The 22,395-nt window shown below is 41.4% G+C and overlaps 1 protein-coding gene across 6 annotated transcripts in view; it reads right to left on the bottom strand.

Annotated features, from left to right (window-relative positions):
• The window catches only part of plxna2 (plexin A2), a 142,607-nt gene that overhangs the window by 92,882 nt on the left and 27,330 nt on the right, over nt 1–22,395 (bottom strand). For 5 of the 6 annotated variants that reach the window (XM_085345288.1, XM_085345284.1, XM_085345287.1 and 2 more), the window contains exon 3: nt 2,770–2,904. In XM_085345288.1, coding sequence (XP_085201414.1) covers nt 2,770–2,904 — 135 coding nt within the window. The remainder of the gene's footprint in view (nt 1–2,769; nt 2,905–22,395) is intronic. The other variant, XM_085345285.1, reaches the window with a different exon arrangement.

The raw sequence follows: 22,395 nt of genomic DNA on the forward strand, positions 1-22,395 counted from the left end.
ACCACGATCACCTCTCATTCAGATGACTAGCAGTTATGAGCTCAACATCAAAAGCTTCTTTCATCTGCAGAATAAGTGAGAATAAAGGATTTAGTAAATATGGGAAAGAGACTTTAGAATCAGTGCAAACTCTTCTTTACTTGCTCAGTCCATTGCTTCAGAGTCATCAGTTCATTGTCCAATACCTGCATCTTATGTTTATGCATGAAATTTTTATATTTCATTTAATATCAATATACATGTTTTGTTTATATATACATATCTATGCAAACCTCCTCCAAACATAGAGATGTACAGTTATATCTTTTGATTAATATACTATATAAATACTTATAAAGAGGCTTGATAAACTGTATTATTGTGGGGTCTTTACCTAAGAATATAAAGCGCTTTTGAGGCGACTGCTGCTGTGATGTAGCGCTATATAAATAAAACTGAATTGAACTGAACTTAAATAGTATAATTTGGCCTTCAATGTACATTTAGATCCATAATTATTTTGACAATAATTGTAATTTTCACTCTGGATTTTAAATCAAACTGCCAATATTGGACTGAACTGAAGACTTGAAGCTTTAATTCAAGGGGTTTAACATGAGGACTGCATTAACCTTTAGTAATTATCAAAAATTTTATATATGGTCCTAATTTTCAGAGGCCTGCATATAATTGGACATGATTGGCCGTTTCCCTTAATATATCATGAGAAATTAACCAGATAAAAGACCTGGAGTCCTAAACACTGAACTTGCATTTGGTAGCTCTTCACAAGAAATCTCAGCACAAGCTGTCAATTCAACTGTACAACATCACCATTAGTATGAAAAAACAAAAGAAACCCTAAAGAAATAGCACAAACTTTAGGAAGGGCCAAATCAACACACTGGTACATTCTGAAAAAGAGAGAAGGCAGAGCAACACCAAAAAAAGCATGTAAAATGACTAAAGTTTTCCCTTTAAATACATGAAATAAAGACAAACTTGTACCAGGATGATGGTAGGAGAGTATTTAAAAAGGTTAAAATTAAAGAACAGCTCACGATCCATAACGTAGTCTGTCAAACATAGTGGAGGCAGTGTTATGGCATGGGCATGTACGGCTGCCAGTGGAACCAGGAGACTAGTGTTTACTGATGATGTGACTGCTGATAGAAGTAGCAGGATAAATCCTGAAGTGTACAGGGCTATATTCTGAGCTCATATTCAGCTTAATACCGCAAAACTGATCAGACAGTGCAAATGGATGATGAGCCAAAGCATACTGCAAAAGCTACCCAAGAGTTTATCAAGGGAAAGAAACTGGATATTCTTCAGTGAAGGCATAACAGCACAACATTTGATGATCTGCATGGCTTCTAGAATTTAGGCAGCCACTGATTGCAAAAGATTTTCATTCAAAATATTTCTATTTAAAATAATGTTAGCTGTCTAATTAAATTTGGGGCTCTTAAATTGAGGGACTATGTATTGTTGTAATTCCTAAATAGTTATTGCAGTACTTGTTAAACTCCTTAACTCCTTAAATTAAAGCTTAAAGCCGGCACTCCAGTCACATCTTGATTGCTTTTAGAATCCAGAATGGTAGTGTGCAGAGGCAAAATTGTGGAAACTGTGTAAATGTCTGAATATTTGTGGCGATGACTTTAGCAAGCTTTAGCAAAAAAAGATAAACTAGAATTATAATCTTGGAATATTTTTTGCTCAAAGTACTGAGCTGTTACTGGTGAAGTGATCCGACTTTGGCTTTATTGTTATTCTCACATCAGGTAGGCAGCTAGAACTGTGCAACTTTTCAAGTGTTTGTTTTTATATATATATAAAAAAAAAAGAAAGTGTAAGTCATGTGCTGAAGGATAAAAAAATAACGTAGTACTACATTTACGGCTCCGTTTTCCCGTCTCTGAATTGGACATCATTTCAAAATTACTCTTTTACACGTTATCCATCCACCATGGATTCAACCCATAAGCTAAAGCTGGGTGTGTTAAAAGAAGAGATAAGAGGAGAGGATGGCAATCTATCACCTCACACTGACAGCCTTGCACGTTGTCTCTCTCTAGGGCTGCTACGCTGCCACGCTCCCCTGCAGCTGCTCCTCTCCTCTTCTCCTCCTGTTGTCATCTCTTTTCCAAGACACCATGTTTTCCCCTCCTTTGCATCTCCTCCCTTCTACTCTGCCCTTGTGTCCCCTTTTACCCTTGTGTCCTCGCACTTCTTCTACCTGTTTAGTATGTCAGTTGCATTGATGGTTATCAGCTGCTGCCCACCCAGACTGCAGTGCTGTGTCACTTCATTAGAAGTGTGAAAAGATGACCTTGCACTCTGTCTCCATTTTTTTTTCCTTTACTCCTAAGTCGTACACTCCTCCAGCTGTCCCTTTTCCATCATCACTTTTTCTCCCATGCTTCAAGCAGCCAGTCAACCTGCCAGTCTCTGCCCTTCTTCTCCTTCATCCACTCTCATTGTACCTTATCTTTTCCTCGTCTGTCTATTTCGTTTTCCCTGCCCTCATTGTTCTCCTTCATTATCAAATGCTGTCACAATGTCCCCTGCTGTGCCACCCTGGTTATTTATAGCTAACAGTAGGTGGTGGATTGCTGATGTTGAGAGGTGGGCCATCTTGCGCCCTGCTGGAGCTCACACATTCGCACAATATTCCTGACATTTCGAACATATGCATACAGAGACAAAGGCACATTAAAACCATCTCTTCTTATGTATGGACACTTGCGTCACATATTTTCAAGCATGCAGCTTTCAAATACCTACCTGTCTCTCAGACATGACGTAGAGGTAGTTGCGGTCAAGAGAGAAGGCCATATCCCTGAGGACAGGGCTCCCATCCTTGATAACCGAGATCGTTTCATACTGAACACCACCGTGAGGAGGCCCATCAACACGAATCTGACAAAAAACAGAACACAAACAGGTCAGATTTAGCTATTTATACCTCAGTGACAGCAGGAATAGTAAAACCAGATTAAAATGATTGACAGGAATGACAAACATGATTCATTTTTTTTGTTTTTGTTTTGAAAAACACTGAAATTATTTAGCTACTTGAAGTTTCAGTTGGAGGTGGAGATTCTCCTTGAGGATCGCTTCCACTAGAAAGAATGAATATGAATATGACATAAAAGCTTTTTTATAATTGCCAACAACTGTGCAACAAACCATAATATTTTCATAGTATGAGGTAATGTAAGTCCTCTATAAGTTCCTTGTAAGACGGGGTTATAAAAACTGTGCGGAATTATTTGTGGATATTATTAGACCTTTGTGAAACTTGAGCTGTGTTTTGGTTTTCTCTTTCCCTCAGTGAATGATGTATTTGCTCAGGAAAGCTTTGAACTTGAAGCCAAGACCACCTTACTGCAAAAGCAATGGAAAAGAATTTAAATGACTTATATTAGGCATCTGACCCAAATGGGCCAGTGCTAGCCTTCGTCATTCATTAGATCCCCTTGGCCAGACATAAACAGAACAGCAAATCTTGAGGAGCAGCATGGGTTGTCTAAACTTGAGTGGGGGTTTTCTGACGTTTCTGTGATGTCACATGTCACTAGGCCCTCCTCCAACCATGAAAGCTGATGGCTTTATCATCTGTCCATCCTTGCATGCCTCCATCCACCCAAATATTCATCTGTTTATTCAAACAATGACAGCACCAAAGAGCTGTCAGGCTCACAGAGGGGAAAGTCAAGGTCATATGTCTGTCAAAACAAGATCTACAGCGAAAGTGGGGGGGGGGGTGAGAAAACGAGTGCACGCACAAACTGTTGTGTACGAATGTGTGAGCAAGACCATGTGTCAAACTGCTGGATGATCAAGTAAGAGAAATGTGATTTAAGTTCACACAAAATCCCTGGAGCTCTGCCTTCAAAGCTTGAGGGTTAGTTGGGTACACGACAGCAGGCACCACAGTTAAGGAACAAAGCTCAAAGTGGTTAAGCCTTCCATGGCTGACCTACATCTGACCTTGGCAGACTAATCCAAACATTGAAAACAGGACATATGTGAAAACCATATGTAGGAGGAGAAAGGCAGGATGTGGGGGCCGTGCCAGTCTTCATCTGGTTACTGACACTGCAGTGTGGAGGGAGACCTCAGCAAATATGCTCATCCATAAAGCATGTCGGCACTGTTCTGTTCACTACTGTGTCAGTGTGGGTGTTGTGAGTGCATTTTTGTGTGTGCACCCGTAGGAGCAGTCTGTCATGCTGTGATATGTGTCCTAGCAGGCTGCCACTAGGGATCACAAGATAACCCGACCTTCCCACTGCAGGCCTGCAGTTCATCTGAATCAGATCGCTATCACACAGTCTCTCACCACTGTCCAGGGGCTTTTAAATTAACATTTGGCCAGAAAGAGACTCACATACAGAGATGTCTATGAGTGTGTGAGGAACAAAACCTCTACTCTCCAGACACTTTGTTAAAAGAAGAACAAACATATTAGGCCTACCAGCAACAAGACAGTAGAGCTGCTCTATTAAGGCAAAAATAGTTTTTTGTGTTTGCTTTTGTGTTTTTGTTCAATATAAAAACTACAACCATTTTACACGATCATTTTATAAGGTTGGGTGACTGGTCAAATATGTCAGGAAATGGATACATCTATTGTAGGTTGTTGTTTTCTATATTTTCTTTTCAATTGTATTTTGATTATTTAGCCTACATATTTAGTGCACTTTAAAATAAACTTGATTATTAGTGATTAGCGTATTAGGCTCAGTTGCTGAATGTGCACCTAGTCCCCCTGCTACATTCGGCACTGACAGAGAATGTGCAACTTTTTTATTTTTATTTATTTATTTAACATATTACACAGCATAATTAACACAAACAGAATGAGGTACACTGATTTTAATCAATAATAATTTTCAGCTTATCTTGTTTTTATTGTAGCTGTTGGAGCCAACATTAAAATTGAAAATAAAATTAGATTAGTTGCCCAGTCCTGTTTTAAAAAACAAAAATAATAATAATGCAAGTGCAAGCCTGTTTACAGAGACATTGTATTAGTGACTGGGTACGAGGGAAGAAGATTCACTAATACTCTCTTTCTCACTCTTTGCTTCTATGTATGCTTTTCCCAAAGGCTTATAGCTCACAAAGAAAACCGAATAAACATTATTGACAAATGACACTCTCACCATCCCACTATGTAAACACAAACACATTCACATCCAGATTTTTTTTTCCCTTTTCTGCAGCAACTGTAAATCTTGCAAAGACTATTATATTAACACATATGTAGACACGCTGTTAGAAAGTATAAAAAAATATGAACGTTTGTGTGAATTGGGTCAGTTAAATACAAGTACTTTCCAGAGCAGACTCACCTCTGGGTGGGCGAATGAGAGAAAAAAGAGAAAATGAAAACCCAGAGCAAGTAAATGGAGGCACCAGTGCTTAGTGGACCAAAAATAATTCTGTCAAAGACTCCCTCTCTTTACCACACTCCCACACTACTATTCCACCAGTCAACAAAATGTACCACCTGAGTAAGCGACTCTCATGCTCAAAACATCTTTTTCTCAGCATCGCTTTACTTCAACATTTAGCCTGCTCTCTCAGGTACTTAAATCTATCCCATCTTTGCGCTGTACGACCTTGCATTATTTATCAGGCCGGGTGAAAAAGCTGCAAACAAGTTGGTTTCATACCCTCAACTGCCTCACAATATTACTGCCCCTCTATTTTAAGACTGCCCATCCATGGAAACAACCCCTGATACCCCAGAGAGCTCTCCTTTGGTCTGTCCTGGCCTGACATGGTTCCCTTTTCAACACCACAGCCATTAGCTAGCCTCTCTCTATCACCAGCATTGGAGAGCTGCAACTGAGTATAGTTGAGTAAGAGGGGAAAAAGTGAAGATGGATGAGATTGTTGAAAAACAGTCTACATTCTCCCCCGGGGCCACCACGGGCAGCTTTATGTTGAAGAGAAAAAACAGCGCTGTCATGAATGATGAAAAAAATATGATCACGGTGAAAAGATGAAAACAGGCATCATAAAAACTTGAAGCACACAGATAGCTGCGATACTTGGTTTTAAAAATCCAAGCCCCTTAAAACTATCATGAGGCAATAGTTTAATTATAAAGGTGGTGGTGTATTTGGCTTGAAAACTTCAATATGCACATCTGGACTCCGCAGGTAACCAGCATCTTTTGCCATGCTGCCAGAACCTAGCAAAAACAACAGATTAAAAAACAACAACTTTTGCTTTTATTTACAGGCTTTCTGTCACAGCACCTAGTCAGCATTAAATGGGTAGCTGTTGGGGGTGGAGAGTGAGGCTGGGGTGGTTGGCCAGCAGGGAAGCCATGGCAGAGGCATCAGAGGCCTCCCCTTGTGGCTACAAGGCCCTGTGCCAGTGGGGTGCTTTTGATCAGACCATGTAAGCACCCTGAAAAAACGTTTGAAGATTGACCAAACTCCAATTCAAATTGCCCTTCTCCTTTTTTCCCTGTCCTGTTCTCTCTCTCCCTCTCTTTCTCTTGCTCTCTTTCCCTTCCTGGTCTCTCTGGTTTTGAACACTGTGCCAGACACTGAATCCCCAACTGCGAGAGTCCGTGTGAAGCAATTTGCTTGAGTGCGGAATAAATCCTGCGTAAAAAGTGCATCAAATGTGTGTTTGCAGTGTGTTGTGGATGCTGCTGTTCTACAGTAAAAGGAATTGGAAAGAACATTAAAAAAAAACAAACTGCAGTTTCATCAAAAAGAAAAAATCAATATTAAATGTAATATATGCAAAATGCCAAAATGGTTTTGATTTGGTCTCAAAATACAACCGTGAAGTAACATGAGATGTAACAGTATGTTCATGTCTATAGATTGATGTCTGTTTCACAGCTTGCCCTGTTCCAAGTGTTTGTTCAACAGTAGACGCTCAATTTCTAAAGAATTTTTCTTCTTTAATGGTCCAGCTGCTAACTATTACCTGAGAACTGTTTTCTTTTTAAATATGTGTGGAAATCTTATTTTCAAAACTTAGCCTTGAGGGAGGTTAGTGTTCTGAAACAAGACAAGCATGTGTACAGCTCGTTGCCAAGACCAATACAGATCCAGAGAGTGCACATTATTTTACCGCCAGATTTCAGCTAGCAGAGCAGAATGTAACCCACATATGAGAACCTTTACCAAACCACAGAGTACAACACACTAACACCTTGCATTGGGATAGAATTAAGTCATACTGTAGGTCTTCCACCTACATGTTGTACCAAAATAGTAAAACAAGAGTTGATTTCTAGGAGATTATGCTCTTATGGCTGAATCTCAAAGAGAGAGAAAGAGAGTCCCTGAATAACCTATCTGGCAGCTATCTTCTGCATCTGCGCTAATCCAGTTCAGTAGTCTTGAGTGTTGAAGTGATAGGCATTGCCTTTATCTGCTTGATCCCACACACTGGATTAGATTCTGCTAAAGTACACCACCGCACACTTTCACACGCTGTCTCAATACACAGAGATACCACAGAGGCAGCTATGTTTAGGTAAATGGCACTTGTATTCAGTTAAGGTCAAATACAGTTTAAAGTCAACCAGGAGACCTGACATAGACCACGATGGACTTTCACTAATAAAGCCCAGTTTCTCTGATAGAACCATTCTCAGTCTTGCCAAATAGCCTTGAACGTGGTGTTGAGACTACCACCTCACACCTTGGATCATATGACAATTGATAAACTGCTGAAAGCATTTTAAGCGCCAGTGATGCTTCTCATGATTTCAAAAGCTTTTGTGATAGCCAAAGGTGCTCTTATGCCATCAGGTTTTGCATTGCAAGCACACCTTTAAGAAAGAAAAAGACCTTTTCCACAAGCTCAAAATTTGTCTTTTACCTTAAAACCCCTCCAATGCATGAGAATATCAAGGAAACAGCCTTGAACTAGAAACACCAGAAAGCTACACTAAGCTCACATAAATATTTTTAGATCTGTTACACAGAAGTGGGAAAAATGGTGAGGTGTGCTGATAAGACTAACCTTCTGGGGATGGCCCACCATCCACCAGTCCAGAGTATTGAATACGGCAGTATATTTTAAAGATGCTAGAGTCCAGAAAATTATAGACAAGCTGTCCTTTTGCATCTGTGGTGTGACACACTAGGTTTAACTAACAATGTGATTGATCTCAGTCTTCCAACTCCCAAAAGCATGCTTAATGTACAAACAGCCCCTTGCCATCAAATTGAATATCACTACATATTTATTTATTGTTTTTCAACATGCATGGTTACTTAAGGAGGCTTTTTTTTTTAACCTAAACTACAATATTTTCCAAAACATAATCAATGTAGTTTGGTGCATAAACCTAACCAAGTATGTTTTAGTGCCTCAACTTAGCTACTGACTAGTAAAATGTTGGTGCAAATGAAACGAATCAGAAAGTGTAAGTCATGGAAACAAAGTGAACAATCAAAGCCAAACAAGACACGAACCATGGCTGACAAACGTCTGATTTACTACACCACCATCTCCCAACCTCCCAACGCAGACTTTTTCCACTCTTCAAAGGAAGACTGTTATCTCCAAATCCAATACTGCCAGGTCTGGTGGTATAGATCTGATATGCCAGTAGCTTCTGACAGAACGGCAGAGTTTGACGCCCTGGGATATGTTGATATGGACACATACTAGATGAAGTCAGATGCTTTAGGCGTGAGATTGGGAATGTATCACTAAGAGTGGACTGGTGGTATGAGTAACATTCGGGAAAAAATTAATTGCCAACACACTAGGAATAAAATACCAGTAAGACACCAATTCATTCTGATTTTAAGGACATCAGTAAAACAGAGCAGCATCTTCATGATTGCAACACCTTGAGTAGTCCTTCAAGGAACACAGTCAATGAGCAGTTTTACAGCCAGACAGACACACAGCTGGTTATGTTCCACACCTTGCAGAACCCTGTGTACCAACGAGGCTCACTATGTCTATTTTCATGTTTGTCCTGGAAACCCAGCTTGAAATGTAGCAGGCTGCTATTGTATTTCTCTACTTCAGGTGGAATAGGTTCAGGCTATTCAGCTGCCTGTGTGCGAGTCTCCCCCACCCCTTTTCATCCCTCTCCTTATTCTGCACACTGGGAGAAAACATGGAGCCTCTCTCCGCCTTGATAACGCATCTAATCCATCACCAGTGTCAGGCTGAAGAATTCTGGTGTCAGTAGCGAGCGGCGTGTAGAAATGTCCTGTGTATATGTGTGAGAAGACTCCCAACAGCCCAGTATGCCATCTCTTTTGTTCCTGTTGTACAATATAAGCTCCCATAAGGCTTATGTTAGCTTGTGTCAGTTCCCATCGGAAAGACTGAGGCTGGAGAGACTACATGTTGGTGAGGAGGAAAACACAAGAAAAGGCAGGAAGAGGGTGAAGAGGAAAAGGAAAGAAAAATTATAAACAATTACAGAGTTTGGAAAAAATGTAAGCAATAAAGCAATTTTTAAAGAGGTTACATATTAGTGGAGCGGGAAGAAAATGAAAATAGACATTGGAATTAGGATAATCACAAGAGACATCACTCTTTTTGTAAGTGGAATTCCTTTCCCCTCACCTGGCTCATACAGTGGCAGTATATCAGCTAAAGTGACCCGAGCCTACAAGGGGCAATTACTTCACATTTTTGGCAGGGCACCATAAAGCCTATTGATTTGGCTCTACGCCCCATGAACAAAGCAGTTAACCCTCTCCTCGACAGCACCTTTTCTCATCTGTTTGAAAAGGAAAACAAAAGCCTGCCCAGACGCCACAACAAATCACACATGCTGACCATTCAAATGGCCATTTTTTTGCTCCCACTAAATATCAGTGAGTATCACTAGCAAACATTCTATTAAACTGACTTCCAGAGACCAATGGTGCAATTTGCCGTCTGGATAATAGCTATATCCAACACTCGTTCAATAAAGTTTTAGCTCTGCAATATTACCATCTCTCTCGGTCACATAATTCACAACCCAAAACATGATTATATCAGCACTTTCTTCTGTTTGCCCCCGAGTAAAAAAAGAAACCAGAGACCACGGCATGCATTAAGGGGTCTGTGGTGGGATGAGATCAGGCCTCAACTCTAATCAGCCCAAACACATATTAAGCACAGCAGCACAATGTCAGGCCTATATTTAGCTCCACATTAAAACACTGAACAGAGACCAGCATGCTGCTGCTGATGGACACAGTCCAGAAAGGTTCACAGAGAGCAAAAACAGAGGGATGTGGTGGGAGGGATTTTCTGCTTAGCCCTTAAAAATCTGGGTTTGCTAGTATGATGAAGCTATTGTTCCTATTTGCACATAGAAACTGTTTTTTCTAAAAACTGCATTCTGGCGATGCCAACAACTTTAAGTTGAATATATATGCAAAACATTACACGTTTACATAGCTACACATAAGCCCACACACAATTCCAAGTTACGAGCACAAAATAACAGCTACCTCTGCGCGAAACCTCATCTTCTAATAAGGAAACGTTCTCTCCAGAGATTTTTTTCTTTTAAAGATGGAGCATTGACTGATGCGATGTACGTGTCGAAAGAACAAAGAAAAGCTATACCTATTTTATGTGAGTAAATAAGCAAGGGACAAAACAATCACGAAACTATTAGATGCAGCAAACACAGCTACTGATGGTTAGACAAAAGTTATTAGAGGAATGTCAAACATACTGAACCAGAAGAAAATATCACTCTACTGCTTTCTCCCTCGGTGTACTTCAAAGTAGATCACAAAGATATTTGAATCAAGAAGTAGCTCAGAAGAGGTTCAGGTGAGGGGCAAATTAGCTGAAATCATTCCAATTTCTCCCACCGGATTTGTGAGATTTAAATGTGGGACAAGACTGCCAGGTAGATGTGATACTAGGAAATTATAGCCAGTGGGATCCGTACAACAAATGAGAATATAAAAGCACTTCAACCAAGACTATATTTTATACTTGTAATGTGTTTGAACTTGAATAATCTCCCTACATGTTTCATGGGGTGGTTTATATTACTGAGATGTACTTGGTAGTGGTAAGTGAACATGCTTTTGACGAATGCATTGTGCTGTGATAAGGCCTTGACACTCAATGCCGTCTTCATTAAGGCCATAATATTACAGGCGTTCTTTGACACATGATAGAATATTATAGATAGGCATGTAAATGAGACGAGAAGAACAGAAAAGGAAAAAGGATAAGACATAAGATTACACCTACTAACTGGATGTTATAGAAATAGTAATCTGAAATAATCATAGTTTTTGTTTATTTCTGGCACCATCCTTGATCATTATTGCACTGTGATTGCACGCAGTGTGTACTGAGAGCATTTTCCCCTCAGGCAATCTATTAAAAAATGATGTGTTTTTCTACAAGTTATTGATGATATAGTTCTCATGCCACATAAATACAACATATGATCCACAGGTTTTTTTTCCCTACATTCCCAGTTGTATACTGCACAAAAAAATAATAAAATAAGAATTACCATCATTATATTGTTGTCTTGGTATTTTTTACTGCCACTGGCTTTAAATAATCAGACATAATTTCAAAGTTTCAAAGGTGACTGTGTGGCTAAACCAGAGGTCCATCACCTTCACAGCCCATTACACCCTTCCACCCTAAATTTCAAACCATACCGCATGTAACTCTATGGAGACAGACATCACAACCTTTAACCTCTCATCTACCAACTTCCCAGCAACTCTTGAATAATTAGAGCTCCCCCTGTAAGTGGAGAGGGTAAGGACAGGGGTAAGATGAACACCACTCTGGGGACCTTTGACCTCTGCTGGCCAACAGAAACAATGCAGAAGGGGGAAGGGATAAGAACATGGGGTGGACTATGAGGGGTAAGGGTTATCCAATCAGTCCTTTTCAGCAACACAGTGATGCTACTGATGGGTTGAGGAGGGGTTGGGTGTCTGACCCTATTCAAACTATTAACAAGAAAACCAGGCCAAAACCCCTGTGCTGGACAAGGGTTGCCATAGTAACCTCTCTCCCCTTGGGCACAAGATCAGCAGGGAATCAGCCAAAACTGTGGTCTGTCTACGTAAATACAGTGGGGCAAAAAAGTATTTAGTCAGCCACCGATTGTGCAAGTTCCCCCACCTAAAATGATGACAGAGGTCAGTAATTTGCACCAGAGGTACACTTCAACTGTGAGAGACAGAATGTGAAAAAAAAAATCCATGAATCCACATGGTAGGATTTGTAAAGAATTTATTCGTAAATTAGGGTGGAAAATAAGTATTTGGTCAATAACAAAAATACAACTCAATACTTTGTAACATAACCTTTGTTGGCAATAACAGAGGTCAAACGTTTACTATAGGTCTTTACCAGGTTTGCACACACAGTAGCTGGTATTTTGGCCCATTCCTCCATGCAGATCTTCTCGAGAGCAGTGATGTTTTGGGGCTGTCGCCGAGCAACACGGACTTTCAACTCCCACCACAGATTTTCTATGGGGTTGAGGTCTGGAGACTGGCTAGGCCACTCCAGGACTTTCAAATGCTTCTTACGGAGCCACTCCTTTGTTGCCCGGGCGGTGTGTTTTGGATCATTGTCATGTTGGAAGACCCAGCCTCGTTTCATCTTCAAAGTTCTCACTGATGGAAGGAGGTTTTGGCTCAAAATCTCACGATACATGGCCCCATTCATTCTGTCCTTAACACGGATCAGTCGTCCTGTCCCCTTGGCAGAAAAACAGCCCCATAGCATGATGTTTCCACCCCCATGCTTCACAGTAGGTATGGTGTTCTTGGGATGCAACTCAGTATTCTTCGTCCTCCAAACACGACGAGTTGAGTTTATACCAAAAAGTTCTACTTTGGTTTCATCTGACCACATGACATTCTCCCAATCCTCTGCTGTATCATCCATGTGCTCTCTGGCAAACTTCAGACGGGCCTGGACATGCACTGGCTTCAGCAGCGGAACACGTCTGGCACTGCGGGATTTGATTCCCTGCCGTTGTAGTGTGTTACTGATGGTGACCTTTGTTACTTTGGTCCCAGCTCTCTGCAGGTCATTCACCAGGTCCCCCCGTGTGGTTCTGGGATCTTTGCTCACCGTTCTCATGATCATTTTGACCCCACGGGATGAGATCTTGCGTGGAGCCCCAGATCGAGGGAGATTATCAGTGGTCTTGTATGTCTTCCATTTTCTGATGATTGCTCCCACAGTTGATTTTTTCACACCAAGCTGCTTGCCTATTGTAGATTCACTCTTCCCAGTCTGGTGCAGGTCTACAATACTTTTCCTGGTGTCCTTCGAAAGCTCTTTGGTCTTGGCCATGGCGGAGTTTGGAGTCTGACTGTTTGAGGCTGTGGACAGGTGTCTTTTATACAGATGATGAGTTCAAACAGGTGCCATTCATACAGGTAACGAGTGGGGGACAGAAAAGCTTCTTACAGAAGACGTTACAGGTCTGTGAGAGCCAGAGATTTTCCTTGTTTGAGGTGACCAAATACTTATTTTCCACCCTAATTTACGAATAAATTCTTTACAAATCCTACCATGTGAATTCATGGATTTTTTTTTCACATTCTGTCTCTCACAGTTGAAGTGTACCTCTGGTGCAAATTACTGACCTCTGTCATCATTTTAAGTGGGGGAACTTGCACAATCGGTGGCTGACTAAATACTTTTTTGCCCCACTGTACATGTATATGTCCACAGATATTCTTGGATATTTTAAAAAAAGCCGTTATGTCATTAATATTGTTTCAGTCATGAGGCTCAAGTTGAACTGATTAAGAGAGTGCGGTGCTCATTTTTAGTCTCCGTCCTTCAGAGGCCTTTTGATTGTTCCCCCGCTCCCAATTAGAACATGTGGTAAGATCAGCTTTCCAGGAAATTATAGCATTCCATCAGAAACAGTCTCGAGACTGAAAACAGGATACACTGGGCAATAATTGCAGTTAATGTTAATTAGTGTTAGTAACAACAACATACTTGGAACTGGTGACACAAACATACCTTTATAGTAAAAGAAAAAATGTACATGTCCCCTCTCTAAAATATGTTCCAACAGGCATGTCTAATGCTATCTGCACATAAAACAAGATAAAGACTGTCAGGCATATTTCTTCTGTGTGAGAACAGCAGCAAACAGGGCCTTGATTCATTAGTCTGCTAATTAGAAAACACTGTAAAAAATGACTTATGGTACTGTGTTCTCAGCAATTCTATGCACATTTAAGAGATTTACAGGGAGGAACACAAACACAGCGTCAGACAGCCACAGGCTTAAAAAGACTACTGAATGCAGCTGTGTGTCTTTATTTGTATATTATACATGCAAAACAGCAACAGGCCTGAGTCTTCCTGTAGACCAAGAGATCAGAGATGCTCATCAGTAGATACATGTGTCTGTGACAGAGGATTCCTCCTTTATCCCCCAAACACTCAGACTCAAACAAAACATCCACACACTCCTGAGTCCTCTCTTATTCCCTCGTAACTCATACACATGTTCTGAAGTGGCAGAAGAGGAAAACTGCTGTGTATGCAGAATAGGAAAGCAGCATATTCTCAGGTCAGAGTTTCTTTAAAAAAAATGACAGAGAAAGAGAAAATGTGTATATAAGCGTGAGTTTCTGTGTGATGCCAGCACATTTTGTAGTCTATGAATCTTCACTAAAGCTCTTTAAAAATGCCCACCAATCTTGCGTCGGGATTTAATGCCTGCTTCACTCCAGAAGGAATAGAGCAGCCAGTTAAAGTATGCTAATTCAGTGGCACTAAATATACTGCTTTAAATGTCAACCTTCAATTATTACACACACACACACACACACACACACACACACACACACACACACACACACACACAGTGCCTCCCTTAAAACGACCACAGAATCATAAACATGCACACAAACAGCACACAAATCACTCTTGCACATGAACCTAGGGAATATAAATACTTGTACATCACAGCCACTTTATTTTATCAGTATCTGAATGAATAAAGGACATTTGTGAAAGAAGAGTATAAAAAGTAGCGGCATCAAAAAGGATTTCATTCATTTTACGGAAGATTTTGCAAGGATTAGACAGATGTACAGGAAAAGGGTGAGAAGAAAAAAGAGAGACAAAATTGCATAGTGGGAGAAGGCAGCAATGGAGCAACTCAGAGCACCAGTATAGCCACAAAAGCAGCTAGCAAACAGCCAGCACAAACCCTGACACTCCTCCGCAAACAAGGGTGACAGCACCATTAATTCTATTAACCCTATTAGTATTCCATCCTCATAGTTTCTCTGGGTCAATACACACCTCCATCACACTGCAAAGCTTTTGCTTCTCTTCAAAATGTAAAGGGAGTAGGGTTGGGTAATGGAGGGTTCAGGGATTGATGTATAAATGGGAAATGAGACAATGACACATCCTCTGCTTAGGGTGCAGTAACCACTGTGGTAACCATCCAACTCTGTTAGACCATCACTATATGGCACGATGAAGGATCTACATGTGACAGGTAAGGACTGAGGAAGAGTGAAAACTGGTACAAGGCTCTCAATTTGTCTACGTGTCACATTTTTAAAGAGTAAAGTGAAAAGGTTTTTTCAGTTGACTCAGAGGTCACCACATTACATTTAGATACAGTGCAGCATAGATTTTCTACACTAAAAGAGTGAAATCCAACCAGTACAGAGAGGAGGAATGATAACTGCCATTCATAACTATTTCACCGTGTAACAGAAACCTAAAAATATCTTTTCAAGTGTCTTTCTTGGTAAGCATGCCAGAGAAAATCAATACTGTACCGTAGCATAATTTGAAAAAATTGAACTGATTAAAACAGAAAAAAAAACCTGACAGTCAAGACAACTGTTTCCTTTTTAGTCTGACTGACTCTTATTTTTGAGTGATTTGGAAAAGGTGGCTCATTGCCTGCCCACATTCATATACCATACAAACGATGGCGGTTTGCTGCTGCAGCCGTTAGCAGGTTGATGAGTATAAAATTATATGAATCACATGCTATGGCAATTTGAGTCATAAAATCACAACCCAGTTTAAACCTAGGAGAGATTTTGTTCGACAGCACTCTCCGCCTCCAGCATCAAAACACTAAATGAGGAATTATCCTTTGAAAGAATGGTGTTTAACACCCCCTTCCCCTCCCCCTCTTCGTTACAGTTCAACAGATTTGTGAAAAATAATTCGTAACACAATGAAAGCTGTCCTGGCAGCATGTGGAGGCCAAACACCTAACTAAGACATATATAATGGTTTTTCACTTTTACCAACCCAACTTACGCCAGCTTTCTCTAGACCTTTATGATAAAAGAAAGATGAAATATAATTATATGAACCTATTCTTTTTGAAAACACAATAGCATTTAAGTAGCTTCTACTACAAATGCAACACAAGGTAAATGAGTTGAGGTGTTAAGAGCTTAAAAGCAAACCTCTCCTTCCATCTTATTCCCCTGTCCTCCCCATCTGCCTCCAGCCTAGGGTAGGTCATGAAGTTACCAACAGACACTAGTGTACCAAGTATGTAGGGCAGCACCATTAGGGCATTAGTGCCGGTCAGCAGCCAGCCAGTTTATGTGTGTGTGCATGTAAGAAATTAAGGATGTGCAATAACACCCTGAGGAAGGAGATACATTATGACTCTGTGCTGGATTGGTATATATGCTAACGATCTCAAAATTCCACAGAAATGAGCTAGGTGCCCACACAGTGTAAGGCTGTGGAGCACATGAATGTGCATATTCAAACAAACGTGTACTTATTTTTAATCTATATTTTAAAACAGATTTTTTTTTTAAAGAAATTAAGCAAAACGCCCTAAAATAGCCCCCTGCTGAAACAACACTGCTACCATGCTCAAGCACATACACCAATATGTGCTCTAGCCTTAAGCTAGAGTAAGAGTTACAATATAAAGGGTTGTGACAGCTCTCTTGCTTTCCTCCACATACACTACACAGAATAGCTACAGCAGTACGGGGCTATCTCTGGTGTTTCTGGAGCTGAGTGAAGAAGCAAGCATGAGCTTCCCTGCTGTCTGGCTTGACTGATTCATGCCAATATTACCTGAGGGATTAGCCATTTCCTCTGTATAAATCCACTTTTGTGAGGTAATGTCTAGTATTAGCAGCAGGGGCCGCAGAGGGTTTTGTTACATTAAAAATCATCTGCCAAAAAGCATGCAACACTGGCGTGAAATCCAAAAAGGAAGCATGCTACAGTATATTAGCGTTTTTCTCGTACTCTCTCTCAGCTCAGTCAGATTAGGCATGAGATCGTTTTCTGATGAAAGGTTTCTCTAACAGTGACACTATTAAATTCAAATTCCAAGGCACAGTAATTGATATCTTGATTTGAATGTGCCTCTCAAATGTGAGCTAACCTGGCATATCAGGGAAAAATCTCCTTATTGTTTTTAGCAAGCTAGAGAGAGGGAGCTGGAAAAACTAGGTTTGAAAGCCCACATCAAACAATACCCTTCTCTTTTTTCTCTTTTTCATAAGTTGACCACAGACTCCGGCCAGACGGCTCTATGTTTGGCTACCTCAGTCCAGATCCCCCAAAACCCTGGCTTCATTTTATTCCATAACTGGGCTTTATGGAAAAATACATGTTTTCTGGTTCTCTTTCTCTCCATGTCCTTTTCCTTGTTCTTGCTGCAAAAACCACATAAATGTTTGGGTCAACACAAACCTAAAAGCTCGTTTTTCCAGGGGGGGACAGGGGAAGAGTGGAGGCTGTGTGGGAAGGATTCATAGCACAATGATATAATGCGTCTGCAATTCTCCCGCCTGACCACTGCTCTTTGTTTCTCTAAAACAAGAGACTACATAACTGTGGCCTTAAAGAAGAGGAGGAAAGAGGAGGAGGAGGAGGAGGAGGAGGAGGAGAAGGAGGAGGCGAAAAACTGGGTGTTTAGTTGGTTAACGGTTTTTGGCAGGCTGAGGGAGGTATTTTCTGTGTCACGGAGTGAGCAGACAGTGGATACTCCTTTAGACACACACACCCAGAAATATGCACGTATCTGCGCATGCATACAAACACACACATACACCCAAAGGAATTGTTAAAAGGTCATAGTTCATTCAAAGCCAACCACAACGACAACTTGATTCACTTTCCATCCACACATACTGCTCGGAGAGAGAGAAAGAGAGTGGGAGAGAGCCAGAAAGAGAAACAGGAAAAGAAGCTGAAAGAAAGACATAAACTGGTATGGAATAGTGTACCTATCACTCAGTGTTTTTGTACGACATACAGGCTAGAACACACAGAATTAGAATAACTTTCAACAGAGAATGTCCTACTGCACCTAGGGGAGTATGAAAACAACGACTGAACAAATTAACCAAAGAAAAAATGAAAATGTAGTCTTCCAGTTTGATGAATTTACACAAAAAACAAACAAAAATGATTAAAGCTTTGCTAATATAATTTGAAAAGTTAGGTGCTGCTCCAGCACAGCCATTTGTCTATATGGAAAGCGTTGGGTGTTCATGCAGTTCTACAGTTGTCGCATGTTATTTCATGCATGTTTAAATTCACCAGGGATGAAGCCTGTCACTCAAGGCCAAAGGTCACAAAATCTCTTTATAAGCCATCTCATGTGAAAAATGAATGTGTTTGTTGAGGGTCAAGAGGAAACATAATGGGGCATGCAGGGTATCATGAACCATTTCCTGGAGGATATAAAGCTAATCCCTCATCTTTAGCCGACAGCGCGTCTTTAACCAGATTACCCCAATAATCACCTAAACATCAGTGGAAAGAACTAATTTGGGTGTCTAGTCATAACAGTTTCATGACATCAACCAATCCTGTGATACTTTATAAATTACAATGTCTAATCTACCGCGCTGTATATACGTAGGTCCCAGACATCAGCAAAGCTAGGATCACCTAGTGTAATCCTATGGGTGTAGCACAATAGGGAGTCATAATATCCATTCCTTACATGGCATGGAGCTAGTGCTGAGCAGACAACAACTATGTGTGTGTGTGTGTGTGTGTGTGTGTGTATGTATGTGCACTGACATGAGTCTAAGTCTGTGTGAGAGCAAGAGAGTGCATGCACACTCGTGTGTTAACGTTCATACATGCATAAATAGTTTTCTGTCTCTCGGGTGTCTTTTGGTCTGTGCCTCTCCACTGAACACACGTATGGGAGTTGAGGCTAAGGGGTGTTAAGGCCAGACAACAGCAGGGGGATGGGGTTAGGGATGGATGTGAGGAATGCAGAGACCTAAGGGCAATGACAGGGATGGACTGGGGTGAACAGACAGGCAGCGATATGGAAACACAGGAACCCCCTACCCACAGCTCCTCTCAAATGATCTCCTCGATACACCTCATCTGTCTGCCTCACACTTTCCATTTATTTATAGTTCCATTCTCTTGATGCTTTGGTAATGCCAGCCAAAAGGCAAATGACTATAAATGGTGCATTCCTTTTGACATCTGAAGGTGTGCGCCTGCATGAGGCTGCACTTTTGACTGTGTATATGCATATGCACATGTAAGGGATCCAGATGGCGTGTATACTAAAAGGAGCTGGCTGAAGCTATGAGGCTACATTAGAATTGGAGGAAGAGGGCATAAGGAGTAAAGTGGGTGGGAAAGAGGGTCACACATCAGCAGTTGCATGAAAGCCTGGGGTTCCCACTTCCTGCCAGAGATTTGTCTAACGGGAGGCCCTCCATAATTCAATAACAATAATCCCCAATGAAGGCCCAATAAAGAAGGCTGCTGTGGGGTGGAACTAACTGGCTGCACGCCGCCTCCTTCTCCAAACCATCCGTCCATCACTTATTGGGAGAGAGAGACTGGAAAGGCAAAATGGGGTAGTAGGGTGGGGGTCTGGGGAACAAGCCCAGCTGACATGCTGCCCGTAGCCAGCAGCCAGTCGGACACACAGACAGATACAGATCCCGTCTATCCCTCCCTCCTCTCCAACCTGCACGCCCTCCCTGCAGTCGATCCCCAGGCTGCCTCATCCTAGTGGAACCCCCCTCCCCGCTGAGCAGGAGACAGAGCAAAGAAGTGCAGCTGCCTCCTATAGTTCCCTAGATGACTGAGCAGCCATGACGGCAAACAACACAAAGACAAAAAAAATTATGCAAATGTGAGACCTACACAACCAGTATCCCCAGCTGGGGTAATCTATTGATCATGTTTTGGTCTGATAAATCACCATTCTTTTAGTGTGTTGCGATAGCTGAATGACTGGAATCCATAACATAACATTATTGTTTATGATAACCATTTTCCAAACAACGCATGACCCTTCCCCAAGCCCTACAGTACATTGAACTCTGAGTGGAAAGAAGAAACAGGACACTTAGAATCATTGTAGAATAACTGTTATGAAACAAAATGTTATTGTGGTTAAAAAATGAAGTGCATTTTAGGCTACATGCATGGATATGTTTCGGTTACAGTAAATCTGTGTCTGTGCCTGTGAATCATAATGACTTCATTAAAAGCTTATCTTGCTTTATAGCTGCATTAAGATCATTAGAAGTATTTCAGTGTGTGATGCATTATATTGTTTGGCTACTTGGTCAACTAGTGTCTGTGCAAACCCATTACAGTTACTCAATTGTAATGACACAAACAATAAAGTAAATGGCTTGGTTAAGACCAAATTGCCTCCTATGCCTTTATTGGACCCAGAGATACAATATACCAGAGAACAAAAGGTAACTAAGGTGTAACTAATTAAAGTAGATTAAAGAATACTACTTTCTCATCCGCACTGTGACTCTCATTTTTCCACAGAAATGAAATTTGTTATTTCAATGTACAGTGTGTTTAGTTAACTTATCTGTGGAATCATAATGAAATGCTTTTCAGTAAAAAGTGCTGTTCTGCTGGAAATTACCAAAATCTCTTATACCCACTATTCAGGAAAAGGACTGTTTATGTGTTGCAAAAGTTTCAGAGGAAAAAAAATGGTCAGTTGAGTTTACCCAATGCCTTCACATGTGGATAAGGCATGCTGAATGAATTCATTAAATGCAAAAGTTTCTCACAAGTTTCTTGTTAGAATCAGTCTACAACCACGGACAGCTGTGTTTAATAAATTAAACAAGAACTTTGGTATTTCCATCTGACAGAGTGTGGTTTACTCTTAGCTAGTCATCAGAGGAAATGAGGCCATCCTTTTTAATGGCCCACATTTCAGAAAATCATGAGATACAAACAGAAAAGCTCAGCTACAATCACTGAAGCCACACTGACTAATGTGTATATACTGTATGAGAATAGTTGTAAGATTTTTATGTATTTGTGCATATAATGCCTGTGTTCTGCAGTGATATTGTACAGAGTTAATCTTAACTCATGTCATGGTCCTGGGTCGTTGACCCAGCGTTTTGCGTTTTTTCTGATCTGTATTAGTTTAGGGTTAACCTGAAGTTTGGTGTATTGTCAGCCCTACCTGTGTCTGTCCTTGGTGCTCTGTTCATGTCCCCGTGTTGTGTTGTACATCAGTCTGTTTCCTGTTTTATTTTGAAGGCTCGTGTTCTGGATTTCCTGTTCTGTTCTGAAGGTCTGTGTCTGTTGTTATTGTGTTCAGCTTGTCTCCTCCGGTCCCCAGGTGTATTAGGTTCAGCTGTTCTTCCCTCCTGTGTGTGATTACCTGATTACCTTGTGTGTGTATATTTAGTGGGTGTCGGTCTGTGTTCGTTGTCGGCTCGTCTGCGTTCATCCATGTATCACTGCGTTCCTCCGTGTAGCTCTGCATTCTATGGTGTTTCGTTCCTGTCTCTGCGTCTCTCTGCCCCGCACCCCTTTTGTATGGTCTCAGGTTTGTCTTTAGTTTCTCCCAGTTTAGGTTTGTAATTGCTCATGTTGAGTTGCCTGTTTTTGCCACCACCACCACCTTGTAAATAAACATCACTCTGTCATCAGTTCGCTGCATCTTGGGTCCTCCTTTTCCTCCACACCACATGGCTCCCTCCGCCAGCCGTGACAGTACGAGCCGACCAACATGGACCCAGCAGCATTCGCACCTACCCAGGAGTTTCGGGAGGAGGTAACCGACACGGTCGCAAGGTTGGTAAACCTGTGGCTCGAGCAGGAGGAAGAAGAGTTCCACCGCGCTGTAGAAGCCAGGCTACAGCAGCTACTCTCTGCACACTCCTGGCTGCTAGACTCGCTTCACCCGCTGGCACGGGACTTCCTCCTTCATGAGCTGCACCTTCGCCCTCCAGCCGCTACCGCTTCCCAACCCAGCCTGGCGGTGAAGATTTTGCCCGGCCTGCCGGAGGTTTTGCCCGGCCCGCCGGAGGTTTTGCCCAGCCCGCCGGAGGTTTCGCCCGGGAGGAAGCGACGATCGCGCCGTTGGCGCGTCGCCCCACAGCCGGAGAGTAGGACTTCGGAACTGCCGGCTGTGGTGAGTGGAAA

This window comes from Diplotaxodon limnothrissa, linkage group LG20, assembly GCF_057381915.1.
Source record: "Diplotaxodon limnothrissa isolate DT_005_m linkage group LG20, D_limnothrissa_male_GT1.1, whole genome shotgun sequence".
Classification (NCBI taxonomy): domain Eukaryota; kingdom Metazoa; phylum Chordata; class Actinopteri; order Cichliformes; family Cichlidae; genus Diplotaxodon; species Diplotaxodon limnothrissa.